The sequence below is a fragment of the Calonectris borealis genome, chromosome 16, assembly GCF_964195595.1.
Source record: "Calonectris borealis chromosome 16, bCalBor7.hap1.2, whole genome shotgun sequence".
NCBI lineage: Eukaryota > Metazoa > Chordata > Aves > Procellariiformes > Procellariidae > Calonectris > Calonectris borealis.
Window position 1 is genome coordinate 13284184 of NC_134327.1, and position 18707 is coordinate 13302890.

At 39.8% G+C, this 18707-nt stretch overlaps 1 protein-coding gene across 1 annotated transcript in view; it reads left to right on the forward strand.

Annotated features, from left to right (window-relative positions):
* SDK1 (sidekick cell adhesion molecule 1) overlaps positions 1 to 18707 on the forward strand; it is a 419426-nt gene that overhangs the window by 251198 nt on the left and 149521 nt on the right. Inside the window, exons 6-8 of the mRNA XM_075165332.1 lie at positions 6840 to 6951; positions 9356 to 9546; positions 18127 to 18210. Of these exons, the coding sequence (XP_075021433.1) occupies positions 6840 to 6951; positions 9356 to 9546; positions 18127 to 18210 (387 nt within the window). The remainder of the gene's footprint in view (positions 1 to 6839; positions 6952 to 9355; positions 9547 to 18126; positions 18211 to 18707) is intronic.

An 18707-nucleotide genomic window follows, 5' to 3' on the forward strand; every position in this document is an offset into this window, starting at 1 on the left:
TGCAGGTTTTCAGGCGCTGCTTTACAACATGGGTGATTCAGTCAAGATTAATTTATGCAAGGCTTCCTCAACAAGTGTGGATGAAATCTTTTGTAATTGCTTCTCTTTACCGTATTCCCTCTCATACACTGGCTATTTAATTTGTGATCTACTTGCTGTATTTTGTTTGGTTCTTATTCTTTTATTCACCTTTTTTGTTTGTTTACTTTACTTGCAGTGGAAATGAATCACGTTTGATCTGATGTGGGCAAAGCTTAGTCACGTTGACAAGAGTATATTGAGGCAATAAATATAACTGACCTAGATCATTCACTTGTTTTGCTTGTATTGTGTTTTGTAAACCTTTTTCATATCTGGTGTTTTATTCATATGTCCTGATGTCTGGATCAAGATGAGGACCATATACATGAGAATCCACACGCTGTGGTTGATTCAAACAACTAGGCCATTTTCACTATAAATTTGATCCACAAAGCTAAGATTTTGTGCTGTTGTTTATTTACTTTTTTAAGTCTAGAGTCTAGTTTCTCAAAGGTTCGGGATCAGAAATTATGTTAATACGTACATGTTTGAGGAGTCTTAAGATATCCTCGGGTACTGAAAAGTCATAATTCTTCATACAGCAACTCTGTACCATTAGATTGCTAATTATTTTATAAACACATACTTTTGACTCAAACTCCATCTGGAGTTTTAATGTTACTCATCAAACTAAACAAATGTGACCAAGAATCCTCAAAGGAAAGTCTTTTCTTTATGTCTAGAAATCTGAGCAGAGACCTGCACAGTAGTGCACAGCAGCATCACATATTTCCCTTTTCTTGAAAATGAATACAGTCCTTGCTACAATAAAAGTGAAAAAATGAAATGGTGACTTTTATTATCTTAACACTCTTTCATTGTAGAACCTGTTAATAATCACTCTAATAAGTAGGGAACAAATAGACAAGCCATGTTTTAGGAGTTTTATGATTGAGAAATACACTTTTTTTCATTATTTGCATAATGCTTCTCTCTTGTGCCCGCAGGTGGTTGTCAGCGTTTGCTAGTCTGTTGATCAGGCTCCAATTCCGGTTGTGCATCTTGTACTGCAAAGGGGAAGGGAAATTAATCTATTATTGATCAAGATCCAATTCCTGTTTTGTATCTTGTACTGGAAAGGGAAAGGAGCATTAGTCCATTATGGGTTGATAATCCAAACCATCTGCAGTCTGCACCTGGAAAAAGTGAAATGTAGTCCATTAGATAGTTTGTATTTCTAAAGTCTTTTTTTTTTTTTTCCCTCGAGCAATCTTGAGATGCCGTGTGATTGGTATTTCTCCTCTTTTCTCATATTCTGTGTTACGTAGGCAGAAATTGCACATTCTTGATGCCATAATGTTGAACTATTTATATGTAATATTTTTGCTATTTGTATTGAACTCTTATCTCCTATTCTGCTTTTTTCTACCATAATTTGGTAACACGAAGCTTTGCATGTATCCTGCAGAGTAATTGTGAAGGCATTTATGCATACTGTGCAAGTCTGAAAGTCTGTAGGAAGTTTATGGTGAAAGTTTTCTAATCTTTTTCTCCCAGGTTAACTTATAAATTTCAAAGTTCTGTTAAAGTATTCAATTTCTCCATTAGCTTGAGGGTAGTCTACTGGTGATCTTTTCTGCGAAGTGTTTTTCTCCCCTAGACAAATTTCATAATAATAAGAAGTGAATCCATTTTTGGATGCTGATTCCTGTGGGATTCCTTCTTCGCTGAAAACAGGACACTGAGAAGTAATTGCAGCAGTAACTGACACTGAGGGTAGGAATGACTAGCAGTCAACGTCACGTTCCAGGCTCTGCTCCATGCTAAGTAGATGAGGGTGATCTGGGTGATTATTTAGGCAATCCTTCCTCCTCCTGCTCATGGTCACCTTGTTTGCATTAAGTGTCTAGAAAGGCTTGGGACCTATAAGCAATTTAATCGCTCAACCTCAAAAATAAGACTTGTCGTTTTTCTCGAGTCTGAACTTAAGCTATTACTTCTTTTCAAGATATAAACACTTCTGCACGCATTTTATTAAGGCTGGTTTTCACTGTATCTCTCTGAGGTGAATTTGAGTATCCATTAAAGTAACGCTCTTCATATTCTGCACCACAAACACAGATATAGATAAACTGTGCATGCCATAATGTAAAATCTGGGAAAGAACCTAATGTTTATACATTGATGAAGGGGAAAGCACGTTTTGTATCTTCCGTCATATGGCCTGAGTGAGATTTCACCTCTATTGGGAAAATTAAGCACCCAAGTGGTTTTGATAAAATCTGTGATCTTTATAAACTGTAAATTACAGTATTTAAAATTCCCTGTACCTTACATGGCAATATATGTAGGGAGATAAAAACACTGTCTTTTCAGAGATAATAGGGCAGTCTACATAATTATTGTATTTAAATAACAAATTAAAAATTCTATAGCTCATCGGTATTAAAAAATTAGTGTTATAGACCACTTGGGACAGGTTTCATTCTTGGTCAGATGGGAGGAGAGAAGGGGGAAGAGCAGTGTGATCCAAGATCAGCGTTGTGCAGTCATACACAGCCACTGGTGATAAAAACAAATAGACTGTGCAAGAGGTGCTCCCTCTTTCTTTTTCTCTCTTCCCTCAATATATCTCTGCCTTGTGCAGAATTGCCAGATTCTTGAATGCCACTGTCTGGAGAGGAGTTTATGTTTAGAGGGACAAAAACTCCAGATCTTCTCCTTTCCATTTCCTCTTTTTTTTTTTTTGTCTTCATTTTTCTATTTTTTTTTTGGCTCCCCCCCCCCCCCCCTTTTAAAAAAAGTCTAATATGGAAAAATAATACTTGTGCCAATTTACCTTAATATTTTGGGTGGTAAGTGGAAGCAGTTCACCAACTCCTTCATGAGCAGCTGGGGATGGGAAACAGCTCAAAGATAAGGTCCCTCCACTTGTGAGGCAGAATCTTTGGTGTTATGATAGTCAAGCTGCAAAGATTGGCTGGGGCTGATCCTGAAGGCACTTCAGTTACTGGGCCCTAGTAGATACCGGTAATAATTAAGACAGTGTTGTTGCACCAAGGGAGGTTTGTTCCGCCAAGGGAGGTTTAAATTGGACATTAGGAAAAATTTCTTTACTGAAAGAGCGGTCAGGCCTTGGAACAGGCTGCCCAGGGAAGTGGTGGAGTCACCATCCCTGGAGGTATTTAAAAGACGTGTAGATGAGGCGCTTAGGGACATGGTTTAGTGGGCATGGTGGTGTTGGGTTGACGGTTGGACTCGATGATCTTAGAGGTCTTTTCCAACCTGTATGATTCTATGATTCTATAATGAGAAGGTTTAGAAGCAGAGGGAAGATTGGAAATACTGAGAGTTCTGTGGCTAAAATAGATATAATGTGAAATAAAGCAGAACGTGCTCTTTTTTGGAGAAAACTCTCTGTTTGGATTAGGACTCTTACCTGTGGCAGTCCTTCTGTCCAGTCATCTATTAAGGACTACAATCAGATTAAGAGCACATCCCTTAAGTGTTCTTCAGTGCCGTTCAGCCTTGCCTCTGCAGCTTCCTACAAGTTCCCCACAGACTTATTATGTCTACTAGTGAGGCGTCCCTTGGCTACAGTTCTGGAGTTGCTTTGCTTTCTTAACGGAGAGGAGGGGTTCAGAAAGCAGGTGGAAAGGAAAGATCTTTTCTGTCTTAAAATATAGAATACGGTGGGAATGGTGGTCCCCTGTTAGCCACTTCATCTCACTCTAACTGTGTTCTTGTACGCATTTGTATTGCTCTCCCATTTCAATGTCTTTAATAAATATTTCCTATTAATGGGCGTGAATCAGAGAAACTGAAGCTCAATCATTAAAATAGAGGATAGATGGGAAATTGAGCAGTTCTTAAATAATGTGAAACATCTATAGGGGACCATGGGATGGCAGGGAGGGGAAAGGGCCGGTGACGAGTGCAGAGAAGCTGCCTGAGTGAGGGGAGGCAGGGAAGGAAGAGGTGATGAAAAGCCAGGAGGAAACAGCAGAGACCTAGATAACTGGGACAAGAAAAAGTCTGATGAAGCAAAAAAGGAACAGTGAAGAGGAGAAAAAAAATTCAATTGTTTTCTACAAAGGATTTTCAAAGAAAATGTCTGTTTACTAACAATGACATTCTGCATTGCATTTTAGTGTAGCACCAGTCAAGTAAAATCATGTCAGCGTACTGCATTAGGAGGTAGGAGAGGGATGGAGTGGCTTTATTGACAGGTAGGATAAGAAACTTGGAAAGTCTGGGTAGTTTTTCATTATCTGATTCTCTGAATAGCTCTCTACCTTCCACAGCCAGGCTGAAGTCTGATTTGCTGTGTCACATCATCAAAACAGAATCACAGTGTTATTCCTTATCTAGATTAGGAGCCTGGCTACTCTGATATTCCGACCTGTGGATTTCTTACAAAAGGATGAGGTTCTGAAAGGATGGGGTGGACACACAGATCCCATGTTACAGCCCTATTGAGATTTTTACTCTAAAGTAAAACTAAATTCCTCCTTTGATATTTTGAGCAGCCACAAAACAAAGCTGCAAACTACCCCTGCAAAAGGAACCATGGGAACGTCCCTGTTGAGCTTCAGTTGGCAGGATCGGGCCCAGAGTGAATTATGGCAAGTGGTTTCTTTGTGCTGCAAAGGGAAATTTAAACTGTCTTTGAATATGAAATAGGAATATGCATGCTCTCTATGTACTGTTTAGATAATACTTTGAAATGTTGTTGTTTTCTATATACGCTTGTTATATCTGCAGCTGACCTTTGTAGGTATATTACTTAGAACCCAAGCCCTAATCATTTTGATAAGCCCTCTGTATCACATCTGTATTAGTTCACCCACTCAAAATCTTTATCAACAGCCTGCTTTTAATGGATTTGTTTCAGGGATGCTACAAAATGAAAATAAGCGCATACTTTGTTTAGATTCTTGTTACGGTCAGTAAGAAAGTAAAAAAAAATCTTACATTTTCCTGGTTGCAGGTGGAGTAATGTGCACTTTTATTTCCCCTGCTTATCTGCTCACTGCACAAAGAGCTGCTCGCACATGGTGAAAACTCTGAGAGGTTACAACAAAGCTGGCTTCTCTTCTTCGGCTGGTTTTAGTGGGGTTGAGCCATTCTTCAGGGGAGCTGATAAGTCAAACAAGTGGTTTTCCTCTTTTCCAGATGGAGATAAGAAACGATTACTGCCAAATTAGTAACTTGTTTGTTGATCTTTTAGCATTTACTGTTGTAAACCTTCATCTTGCGCAGAAGTAGTGGTGAACAGTAATGCTGAGATTATTTCTTCTTGTCAGTAACAAGCTACTAATCTGATCGCTGCTTGTTTTCTATTTTTTCAATTACTATCTGGAAAATTCCTGCCATGAATACCTTTAAGACCACCATGGAAATCTTCTTAGAAAATAGATTTTCTATTTCCAGGAATGTTGTTGGGCAGAAGTAAAATCTACTAAAATCTTGGTTTTTTGAGATCCCATGTGAGTTGCATATAGATGCTGTGTCAGGTCAACAGAGCATATTTATGGGAAAAAAATAAATATGTGCTTACCACGTCCTTAAGTACTATTCTTGGATGCTTGAATTTATTCGGGTATGTGGGTGGTATTAGTAAAATTTTAATTATACTACATGCTTTCATCTCACGTAGTACACTATTTGCTATCAATTACAAAAACATCAAAAGGTAAAAATTTTGTCATTCAGTAATCAGTAAAACCTTGTGAACTGTCTGAGCCCCACTACCAAAACCTCTGTCTATCCAACAAGTGAAATCAAATGTCAAATGGCTTTTGGTATGCCAGGTGTGAGATAAGCAAGGAATCTTCTATGCATTTTCTATTGTTTAGGGAATTATCTTAAACGTCAGGTTTCATACCTTGCATTTGCCGGTTTCCCATTCTGCATAATGGGCATGGGTTTGCCTCCTTTGCAGAAAATATTTGATGAACTGGCTTGCTTTTTCATCAGTTTAGTTTTATTTTCATTACTTTTCCCTATAATTCATTTATTGGATTCTGTATCTTTAGAAAATTTTATTACTCTGTTATTCAAGCTAAATAATAGCAAATTTTTCTTTCCCAAATGAGTTGCTTGAAGCAAAGTACCTATGAATACATGGGTATTTTAATTCACTTACTAAATGTATACAGAGAAAATTTACAAGCAGCCTTTTTACCATTTTTTAAGTGTCTGCTGACTGTTGCATAAGCTAAATTATTTACAGTATGATGCCTCACAAAAGAGTAGCAGATTTGGGTTATTTACTTTTCTGATAAGAAAAAGGGATTGAAGTTGCTGTGATATGCTGCTTTGTTAATTTTATATTTGTTCCCCAGTGTGTAAAATCTTTTTAAAGAACTAACATGAGTATTGGCAGACTCTTTTGAAATGGTATGGAAGGGGTAAGATTAAATAAAACATGAAAAGGTCTTAAAAATATAAGTCAGCAAGTGTTTGATAAAAATAAAAGTGCTCAACAACAGAAAACCTTTAGGATGCTTAATTTATTTGCTCTCTATTTGAGAATGGCCCCTGTACTCCGTCTGGGAGTAGTTCTTGCGAGTTGTATGTTTTGAATGATACCAAGCTGGGTGTATTGAAACAGTGTGTTTGTACAGTATAATGAAAGCCATCGAGAATGGTCGTGCTGAAGATCTCCCCTTAATGAGGAGATTAAAATCCATGGTGAGGTTGAAGAGTGAAATTTGCAGCTGTGTCGCTTGATGAGATCCTTTGCCTGGAACATGTCAGTCCTTGCCGTTTGCAGATGTACAGAGTCTTCACAAGGTTTCTTTCTGCCCATGCAGGTGCCGTAGACCCGTCTGACACCGTGGCTCCCGTCATTGTAATCCCTCCACAGAATACCAGCGTTGTAGCAGGGAGCAGCGAAATCATGCTGGAGTGTGTGGCCAGCGCAAGGTATTGTAAAAGCAGCGGGGTTATAAGGAACTAATTTTAATGCACTGTCCTTTACTGAGCAGGACATAGGAAGTTACTTTGTCAGTCTGGTGAAGTTCCCACTGACTGGAAAAGGGGAAACATAACCCCCATTTTTAAAAAGGAAAAAAGGAAGACCCAGGGAACTACAGGCCAGTCAGTCTCACCTCTGTGCCTAGGAAGATCATGGAACTGATCCTCCTGGAAGCTATGCTGAGGCACGTGGAGGACAGGGAGGTGATTTGAGACAGCCAGCATGGCTTTACCAAGGGCAAGTCCTGCCTGACCAACCTAGTGGCCTTCTATGACGAAGTGACTACATCAGTCGACATGGGAAGGGCTACTGATGTCATCTATCTGGACCTCTATAAGGCCTTTGACATGGTCCCCCACAACATCCTTCTCTCTAAACTGGAGAGGTATGGATTTGATGGGTGGACTGTCTGGTAGATGAGGAATTGGTTGGATGGTCGCACCCAGGGGGTAGTGGTCAACGGCTCAATGTCCAGATGGAAATCGGTGACAAGGGGTCCATATTGGGACCGGTACCGTTTAGTATCTTCATCAATGACACAGTGGGTTCGAGTGCACCCTCAGCAAGTTTGCAGATGACACCAAGCTGAGTGATGTGGTCGACACGCCTGAGGGACGGGATGCCATCCAGAGGGACCTGGACAAACTTTAAAAGTGGACCTGTGTGAACCTCATGAGGTTCAACAAGGCCAAGTGCAGGCCTTGCCCCTTGTACCTGGGTCGGGGCAACCCCTGGCATCAATACAGGCTGGGGGATGAAGGGATTGAGAGCAGCCCTGCCGAGAAGGACTTGGGGGTACTGGTGGACGAAAAGCTGGACATGAGCCAACAATGTGCACTGGCAGCCCAGGCGGCCAACCGTATCCTGGGCTACATCACCAGCAGCGTGGCCAGCAGGTTGAGGGAGGGGATTCTGCCCCTCTGCTCTGCTCTGGTGAGACTCCCCCTGCAGTGCTGCGTCCAGCTCTGGAGCCCTCAGCACGGGACAGACATGGACCTGTTGGAGCGGGTCCAGAGGAGGCCATGAAAATGATCAGGGGGATGTAAGGCCTCTGCTATGGGGAAAGGCTGAGAGAGTTGGGGTTGTTCAGCCTGGAGAAGAGAAGGCTCCAGGGAGACCTTATTGCGGCCTTTCAGTACTTAAAGGGGGCTTATAAGAAAGATGGGGACAGAATTTTTAGCAGGGCCTGTTGCGACAGGACAAGGGGTAATGGTTTTAAACTAAAAGAGGGGAGATTTAGACTAGATATAAGGAAGAAATTGTTTACAAAGAGGGTGGTGAAACCCTGGCACAGGTTGCCCAGAGAGGTGGTAGATGCCCATTCCTGGAAACATTCAAGGTCAGGTGGGACGGGGCTCTGAGCAGCCTGATCTAGTTGGAGATGTCCCTGCCCATGGTAGGGGGGTTGGACTAGATGACCTTTAAAGGTCCCTTCCAACACAAACTATTCTATGATTCTGTGATTTTCATTTTTTTATTATTTTAATGATTGAAGCAGAATGCAGCATGTAGCTTGCTCTTTAAAGTAACCTTATGAATAATCTTGTTTGTCCAGCATTACTGAATTAAACATATTGATTTTTCTGGCCAAATAAGGATATAGGCAGAGTTACTTTCCCACCTGTTACTCACATGGTAAGGAAAAGCAGCATGGTGTTCAATCAGCAGATATTATCTTAAGGAAAAAGTTATGTTAAGGGTTAATAATGTTTCATCTGTATTGCCTATTGATGTGAAAGGTGATATTGTTGAACAGTCTGTGCTTCCTAGTAAATAAATATCCTATGAAGTAATTTATTACAGATGCTCTCGTTTTACAGTGGTTATTGCTCAACTTTTCATAATGCACCACAATATAGAGTTCACAGCATTCCTCCTATGTTTCCATCCAGTTGGCCTTGAATAGCATTGAATTCCAGTGGCAGTGAACAGTTGAGGTCCTCGGATAATAAGAAGACCAACTGATTCACTTTCCCCCTCTGAAGGCGGAGATGTTCTTGATATGGTTAATATTGTTTTGGTAATTGAGTTATAATGAAAGCACTTCCCATGCAGCTGATTCCCATATCAGTATTTACTCCTTTTGCTTAGAGAAATCAGATTATTAGCACTTAAGTTCTATTGCCGTATCAATTAGCTGTACTTGCATAACGCCAATTAAGTAGTCTGTAGTCTTGATGTGTAGAAGTTATAAATGCATTTACTTCTTAATAGCGAATGTCAGGGAAAATAGCGAATGTAGTGGAAAACTTACAGAAATTTTATAATCTGTATATAACTGCAGACAAGACTATTCTGTAATATATATGTTTTATTGTTGTATTCTTGTGGGTTTTTTTTAAACCTTGGCAGACCTCTTGAGAGACTAAGCATGACCTGGAAGAGAAATGGAGTAAAAATAACCAGTGGCATTAGCAGTTTTGGGAGACGACTCACTATCACCAACCCAACCTCTGCTGATGTGGGGATGTACTTCTGTGAAGCAAAATTGAGAGACAGCACAGAGGAACCAGCAAGAGCGAAAGCCTTCCTTTCTATAATGGGTAATTCTCAAGGCAATGTGTTTTTTAGTAAAACGGGCTCTGGACTGAGGCATAATAGGAAATAAAATTGATATTTTAATATTTCATTGACCTTACATTTGAACCTTTCTTCAGAGAACAGAACAAAGGAGGTAAAAGAAGGTTATCTTCCAAATTAATTCAGCTGTTCTTCCCTATGAATATAAATTCATCAAATAGATTTTTTTTAAACACTGATGTGATTCTGAATCCCCTGTGAAACTATACATTTAATCAGAAGTTGGGGAAATACAGTAGTAAAATCCTTACTGGGCAGCTTCCACATCTTGGCTTTTAGATGCATTAAATCCTGATTAACTCCCAGCTTGCTTACATCTAGTTTTAATATGTCAAGTGCCTGTATTTCCGAGAGAAGCCTTTTAGGAGCACTTCTGAGCGTTGTCTGTTGCAAGTGCCAGTCAGGGGGCCAAGCACACAGGCAGGCAGATATCATTACTGAGGTAACAAAAGGGAGAAGGAAATACCATTAAAATCGGTGCTACGTACTAGACCTTCAACTCCAAGGGAAACTTTGGACTTAATATTTTTAAAGGGCCGTTGGTGCCCTTTCACCGGCCTGTTTCCACCATCACCTCTGTGCTGGAGTTTTGCTGTAGCAAGGAGGTTGTCACTTGGAAATGGTAGTTACTGTGCATGCCATATCCTGATATAATAACGCAAATTAGCACACTGCACACAGCGCAGAGTTTTTTAGGACTTTTAGAATACAAGAGACATTCTAGAACAGAGACGTTTAGGTGTTCTGATTTTGTAAAGTCTAGCTTTTATGTAATAGTCCCAGCAATAACTGTGCAAGTGTCCTGCAGAGGTTATTGCTCTGGCAATAATATAAGTCTCAGCGTTGATCAGAATTCATGCACGTGCATTTCTGTAGTGCATTGCAGAGAGAATTCAGCACACAATTCTCTACACTCTTTTAGCCTTCTGAAAATACAATTTTAAAGACTTTGCTGTATGGTCTGTATTCTACTAAAGCAATTTATAGTAGTTCATGCTAAATGAGAAAACAGCTCTTCTCTCTACAAAGCTCTGTTCCAGGTTCATTTCTAGTACTGCCTCTCTATTACATTTATTACCTACTGGATGAAGTTTGGTTCCGGTCTTTTTCTTTGTACTCTTTTTCTTAGAATTATTACCTCGCAGCTTCCCTTCCCTTTAAGAAGCAGAGACGGATTTCAACTTATTTATGGTTTTGGTTTAAACTCTTCCTTATTCATAAGGTTTTATTGTAACTAGTTTAACTTTGCTGCTATGCTGTCAGATCTAGCCTAACGCAATACTTAAAGCAGCCTCTCGGTTAATGTAAAAGATTCTTAAATACAGTTACAATAAAACTGAGAAACAATCATTGGGGAATCGTATTAAACTAGCAGTGCTGCCTTTCTTTAGTAGCTGATCTGCTCTCTTATTTTTAAATGTTTTATTTATTTCTTATCCAGTTTTAGGGGGCTGTCAGAGAATGAAGTTATGAAAAGGCCTGCAGATAAGAACAAGCAGATGAAAGAAAGCAGAAACAAATTGGTTACCAATTACTTTTATTTCCTTCTGATGGAACAAGACACTTCAGTTGCAGGTGTTTACTCAATGTGTCAGCAAAGCCTGATAGATTTCTTTATTTATGAGTTTCTTGAGCTGCAGGATGGATCTCTAATTCTAAACAGGAAGCCAAATCAAAAGATTGGTAGTTAATGCATAACTTATATTCAGCCTTACAGTTCTGGATGGATCTGGCCATCATTTAATTAGTCAAGGGACAGGTCTTAGAGGAAGGTGCAGACAAGATTGAAACCTAAGGATTTTTGCGGTGTATTCCTCATAGTCTATTGGAGTAGTACTTAGAGAGAATCAAGAATGCTTGTCCATTTGCGTGTATAAAATATTTGTAGTGTGTACATGTTGATAGTGATCTGATAAAGAGCTGTACTTCTTGGGACAATAACACAGCGTGGACTTAATAAGGGGCCTTGACTAACAGAAAAAGGAAACTCAGTTAATAGAAGAGGTTTGTTTTCAAAATGACTGGGATAAATCAAATACAGACCCTCAATAGTATGGTAATGAGAGCTTTTGTGGATTAATAGAAAAAAATATTTTGCTATTAACAGGTAGAATAGGGGTAGCAATAAAAAGATGCATCAAAGATATCACAAACACTGAGTTAATCAAAGCTTTTTTACAAATATGTCAGTCCTTGCCTTTCCCAGTTACGGGAAGTCACATAACTTGAGCGTGGGCTCAGATGGTGACAAGAGCTTTATTAGAAGGCAGTGGAACTTAGTACAAAGTACTCCGTTCAAATTATTATTTGTGACCTACAGTATTATCTCTGAATATTTCTGAGAGTTTCTCAGTTTGTAAATGAAAATCACAATAACATTTGAAAAATCTGAATCTGTAATGTAATAAAGTAGTACTGCATAAGCAAGAAGAAAATCCTCTAGTCTTGTGCTGCACTGCAATTTTCTTCTGAATGTAGCAAAGAGCTTTCTGACATCTTCATATTGTTCCAGCAAAGATAAACTGAGGTGGTTCCAAACCCTGGTTTTATTAGCTGCAGTTGTTATAAATTTTTAAAGGGTAGCATGTTCCTCAGTTGGCAGAGTAACAGTTTGGGAAAGATTTGTTGCAGATTAGATAAGAGCACATTTGTTTTATCACTAACAGTTTGAAGATTAAGTAATTTAAGGAGTCTTCTCATGAGCAAACCAATTTGAAAACTGAGCTAATCTTAAATCCTTTTGCTCCAGTTCTGCAAGTTCTGTTAGCGACAAATTGCGATAGTAATTTTTTAAGTGATTGTTCTATGGGAAATTATGAATTTTAGGACCTTAAGAAAATGAGGGATGAAACCCTTCCACTATGCAAAATCCATACTGCTCTTTAAATCAGATGCACTCAGAAAGTAAAATCTGAACAAACTGAGGAGAAAAACAATTAGAAAGAATGGTCTGGTATGATGAGATCTGGAAGCCCTGTTGGCCTGGCCAAAGGAATAGGATGGAATAAAGCAGAATCACAGTAGAAGTCTTCCCTTCTTTTTTGAGCAGTTTTGTGCCCAGAACGACTGCATTAGTAGACATATTATTGTCATGTTGGTGTCTCCTAGTGAGTATTTTTACATCCTAGCTGGATAGATTTCTTTCTGAAAATAGGATGACAGGGGAGGTCTGTCTCTCTCTTGAAGGCTACCCTGGTTCTCATCAGGTATGGATACAGCTTCATGGGATTCAGGAACACATCAGAAAAATTCTAACGTTAACATGGAGGGCGCACCTGGCTAGGCTCTCAGATGAACTATAGGGCTATTCCTCCTTCACTGTACTTCTCCAGGAGCAAGTGTGGAGATGCAGAAGGGCTGTCTTTTTGCGTTGCCATTGTTCATGAATTTGCGTTGAACGTATATACGACTGCCAGAACAGAAGTTATTTTTCTCTGCAACTAGCCACCTCGATACCTTGTGCTCAGATCTCTGGAAACAATAGCTTTCATGGCTCTAGCTTAGACACTATGAAACACTACAAATGATGTCTTGAAAGCAGAGGAAAGAATTTTTCCATGATGACTGTGTTTGTGTACTGTGCATAAGAAAAGAATAAGAGTTTTCAGGAAAACTGTAGTATAAAATGTCTTTGGACTTGCCTGAACTTCGGTGTGGGCTCAAAGCAGAGAAATGTCGATAATTTTTGATTTGGTGAGCCTCAGAGGTTCTTGAGATGGACACAGACGTGTCGCCTTGGCCCCAAATGCACACAGGACCTATACCACAGTGAAATAATGGGACTTCTGGGGAGTCTAGTTGTGTCTCTGACATTCAGGAGAAGTTCCACCTTCTTTCAGTTCTGCAAACAGGAGATGTGTTCCCTCTGCTGCTACAAGGTTTTAGAACACGCAGACTGCAGCTTGCAGAAGGGGTAGTAGCAAGAAATGGAGAGTACCTTTTCATCTCTTTCTGTTTTAAGCTGATGTTCATGCAAAGAAAAGTCCTGTTTCAAGGAACCTGTTATACCTGCATATACACTGAGGCTTCTCTCGGCATGGAGAGTCTGATCTACTGTCTGGAGCGACGGACTTTGTACCTACAAGGGGCTCTCAAGTTTCCAGTTCCCCTTTCTTTACAGGATATTCACCAAATAAATTAGTTTATAGTAGTGCTAGAGGAAGGCTCCCATGTTTAAGGCTCAATTTTCCTCTTAAATATACAGGCCTGAATTTCTGAGTGATGCAGGAATTTCAGCTTTGGAGGAGCCCCTGGGACTTTCTCTGTTCTTTCTGACTTTCATGTATGTATCTAGGATTAGGTCACACATCTCCAGTGCAGCTTGAAGGGTATGTAATGTATGCTGACTGCTGTCTTTTGAATGTTAAAATCAGTGACCATGTAACTCTGTGTGTGGGAAGTTAGAACAGTATCAAATTTTGCAGGCTCCCAAGGGCTTTGCAGAGAGGCTATCTTTTCAATGATGTCTGTAGTGCAAAACCCCCCTGAAACCCTCAACAACTATTAAAAGCATGCATTTATATTCAAATATTCCTTTTCCCCTTTGCTTGTTCTTGACCTTTTAGTTAAGATCAGTCAAACACCAATACAGTATCTGAACAATACAGTATCTGTTTCTTTCAGTGTAATATGAGATGTGACCCCTCTCATTGCGTAGCAGGCTGCACTGCCAGCAGGGTGAACCTGGTGTCATGGGTCCTTTCCTATTCTAACTATTGTGATTCTATAATTCCAGAAAAATTTAAATGTTTGACCTGATACCAACAGACTACTGTCATTCCTAGACATCGCCGTGTCTGGGGGCTTGTGTCTGGCATGTTATATAGTTTGGAAGACACTGTAATTTCACCACACATACTAAATTTCAACACGTGATTATTGCCTACAACAATAAATGTTCAAATTCATACTGTGTGATTCAAACCAAGCCTTATAAATATGCAGTAGAGTCATATATACAGACAGCCAGAATGCCCCTTCAGAATGCTATCTGACCCCTATAAATATTACTGCATTTTTATGGCCTCTTTCTGAGGTGGAGTATAGCACCCAAATTGAGACACCCTGAATTTTTCACTTGCAATTTATGCTGGGTCTGCAGGCCCTCAGGCACACACCTGATGTGCAGATGATATATCTGACTCATCTGAAAAGTGAGGAGCCTAGATTTCCATTGTCTAGCACCTGTAACGAGAGCTATTTCTTCCGCAGCCTGAGCTCTGTTGAAGCCATAGACCCTCACTGCAAAGCACCTTTTGAGCATCCATGTTGCTAGCGTAAGACACGTGTGTGGAAAAGCAGCACAGCTCGCGTGGAAATCACTGTTTCATTTCCCTCAAAGCCCAAAGAGTATACCTACACTGATACTGCTGTGATCCTCTCATACCTTAAATCACCAAGACTAATTTTCCATGTATATTAGACTTGGGATGCCACAGCACCGTTGTCCACGTGGTATTCTAGATCTTCCAGAATTCCCGTATGAATTAGCCTTGTCTTCCCACCCAGGCTTCTCTCTGTCGCCACACGGCAGAAGCAGGTAGTTAACAATCAGTAAATTGTAGAGTTGCTTCTGGAAGGTTTTCTATATCCGTACTTATCAGGCAAGAATAAGATCTGACTCCTCTGTGGACAGTTGTTGCCTCAGCCTCTCGACCCCTCTATGTCAATTGTAGCATTTGGCAGGGCTTCCAGCTGCTGGAATGGCTGTGAGAATTGAGTTCAGCAGGCTTTAGTGTAAGGGAAAGGTGGGTCTGGGCTTGGTAAAGACTGGAAATCATATGTGTTGGCACACGTACACCCTGAAAGTCCTCTGGGAGTTGTCTGTGGCCTTTAGATTGCCTCTTTCTTCGGCTCCTGCTCTCTTTCTGTCTTGTCTGATTCCATTTCTCCCTGTTTCTTTCAAAAAAAGCTGATGTGACTCTTCCTTTTATAACATCACATCCCGTTTGCTAAGTGACAGTTGTCAGTGCCTTCAAGTTCCTTGTCAGGTAATTCATTGCTTGATGTCTGCTCACCTAAGCATCTCTTAATGTAATAAGTTTCTTCGAGGGTGGCATAACAGCCTGTATGGGATTTAAAGGAAGGAGCACAGATTGTAGGATAGGATTTTGGGAGAGGCACTGGGAGAGCAGGCTGTGTAAATATGCCAAGTATAACTGCAAAAATTGTGTGCAACAGCAGCACATAAGCAGTGGACATGGAAGCACTAGCATCTTTGAGGTCACATTAAGTGCTTTGCAGCTGGACTGCAGGCCCATGTTGAAGATAAATCTGCAAATTTATCACTGGTGTGTGAATAAGTTGCTGATCTAGGAGAAAGTTGGAGAGCTGGTAGCTGAAGGTTGCCAAGTTTAGAAATTGGCCTGTTAAGGTCAGAGTGCCTTACAAAGGGGAGAGTGGAAGATGTGCAGTCAGGAGCTCCCTAAAAGGAGGAGGGTACTCTTGAACCTCACTGACTGAAGAGACACCCATAGAAGAAGCCCGAAGTTAGAAGTGAGTGGCTGGATGCGGGGGTACGTGTCTGGATGCTGTCTTGCTCCTGTGCTGCTTTGGCCACCTTTCCCCTTTGTCTCCCCTCACGATCAAATTAAGTTGCCATAGAATGAAAGATTCAAATTTTAGTTTGAGAGATGGACTGATAGACGCTTACTTGTGTGTCCACAGACAGATACATAAGTGAGTAAGGTTACTAGGCTAAAAGTTCGGAAATTAGAAGGATAAAATTCTGGAAAGTGGAACACAAGGGAAACATCAGACAAGGCTTGGAGGATGGCATGAGAAACAAGAGTGTACTCAGAATTAAACATGGACTTAGATAAATTGCAGAGGACTCAGCAACTTAGTTGATCAAACATGTCAAACACAGTGTGCCATCAGTGAATTTCAATTAAATGTTCAGCTTTTCAATTTGTTGTTTAGATTAACGTATGAGATCATATGCAATAAATCACAACTTATTATGCATGTTTATTAATAGCTTTATATTTAGGCAGTGAGGATCAATAATGTTAACACATGTATATTATTAGAATGTAATAAATCAGGTAGCTTGTTTTATTGGTTTTGCTGGGTAAATGAGTATTCCAGGCTATTTTGCAACCTCACCTCTTCTGCACAGGATTTTGAGGACTAATATTGATTGACTTTATTTGGAATGAATACAGAATTGTAATATCCATTGGTGCTCAAATGAGACCCCAGTTCTGTACACTCAAGCAAGTGGTTTATTGTAGTTAGTGGGAAGGAGTGCTGGGAAAGGGGGTTTTGCATTCTAATCTGGTGCTTACTCGTGTACCTGCTGGGTGTCATGTCATCACTGTGAAATGATAGCAACACTTGCTATATTACAGGTGGTAGCAGGAGAAATAAGATTTTGCAGGATAAAATTATGTGATTTTGGTTTTATTTATGAAAATACTAACATCCCATCAATAATACAAACTGCACGTCTGGTTTTCAGACATAGTTGGTGAAGAGATTTGAGAGAAGGTCAGTTCAGATGACCTTGGATCTTGTTGTAGCTTACTACATTTTTTGAAACATACTTGATTTTCTTAAAATGAAAATACAAGTAACTTGTTCTCACAAGCTACTTACATTGTCTTTTCTGCATTTTCTAAAACTTACCAGTGAGTTTGTCTATAGTATAATAGCACTCTAGTTATAATCAAATAAAATGCTTCTAAAAACAGTACTCAGATGATAATTGCATTGAACAGACTATGACAGTTTTTAGTTACCATGATAATTACTGCAACCTTAATGCCTCTGGGACTTTGACATGATGCTCTTCAATTTTATGCTGCATAGAAGAAAGAGTTACATGACAGCATGCTCTACAATTTCTGGAATCTTGTCTTTGTTTAATTAAACGTCTAATATCTTTTCTTTAGTCCTAATGATAAAGTGTGGATTTTTATGATTATTACTATAACTTCAATTAGAGTATTAAATCTGTTTGCTTTCAAGAAATAAAACAGTTGAGAAGAATTTTTTTTAATTATGCTGCACTTGTCCTCTGATGTCAGCTCTCTGGTATGCTATGGCACTTTATTTGACATGCTTCGTGCCTTCACGAGGTGGAATTTAGTTTAGATACTGAAGCAAACTATCCTATAAAATGCTATGTTGTAAATATAAACCTTTATAAACCTCTCGGGAGGGCCCGTCTGAACGAAGAATTAGAATGTTCCATGATTCAGACCTATAAAATGAAAAGTAGCCCCTGCTCTGAGTATTAATTTGCAGCACAAACCCCTAAATCTTACCTTACATTGACTTGACTCTTTGGAATCCATACTTAGCATAGCAAAAAATTGTTGGCTTTTTTAGGATGCTTTTACTACCAAAAAAAAGTGCCTCCAAATAGAGACAAACTCAGACAAGCTAGTCTGTTTGTATTAAATACAACACGTGTGGAGAGATTATACGATGAATATCTGTCGCGATCTGCACCACCTCAATATCTTTAAATCAACACCTATTTTTCATTTTGCTGTGGCTTTGTTTGTTTACTTTTGTTTCCTTTCCCCATTCTAAAGAACCACCATATTTTATGGCTGAGCCCCAGAGCGTGATTTTGGCTGAAGTGGAGAAAGACGTGGACATCCTGTGCCAGGCGATGGGTGAGTCTGCAGAAGTGTTCAAACTTGGATGAATGATATATGTATCTCCAGTACTGAAGAAAGCGTCTTATATAAACTTTTAATGTTTTGAGGCCTCTGCATTATTGCTAATTATCACAGATCCCAGGTACAAGGGAGAGGGATGGCCTTTGCCCTGGGAAAATTGGGCAGTCCTTGTAGTTTAGTTTAGACGTGAGCAATGCTGGCACGTTCAGGTTGGTCTGTTGGGCAGGGCAGCTCCTGCTCCTTTCCCTCTGGTAGCCTGCCTTTGCTTCATAGTGTCTTGAGCCAGAAAATTAGCTGAGGTGAAAGTATGGTTATGGAACCCATCGTTTGCAACGCAAACAGTCAATATTTTCAACAATTCAAATGTCCTTTTTTCTAAAAATTATGGAACTTTTATACTGAATAGAAATGTCAGTAAGTCTGACATTTAAGTGTAGTTAAGAATTCTGCAGGGGGACCATTACAGGCAGTTTTTAATTGGCAGGTGTTTT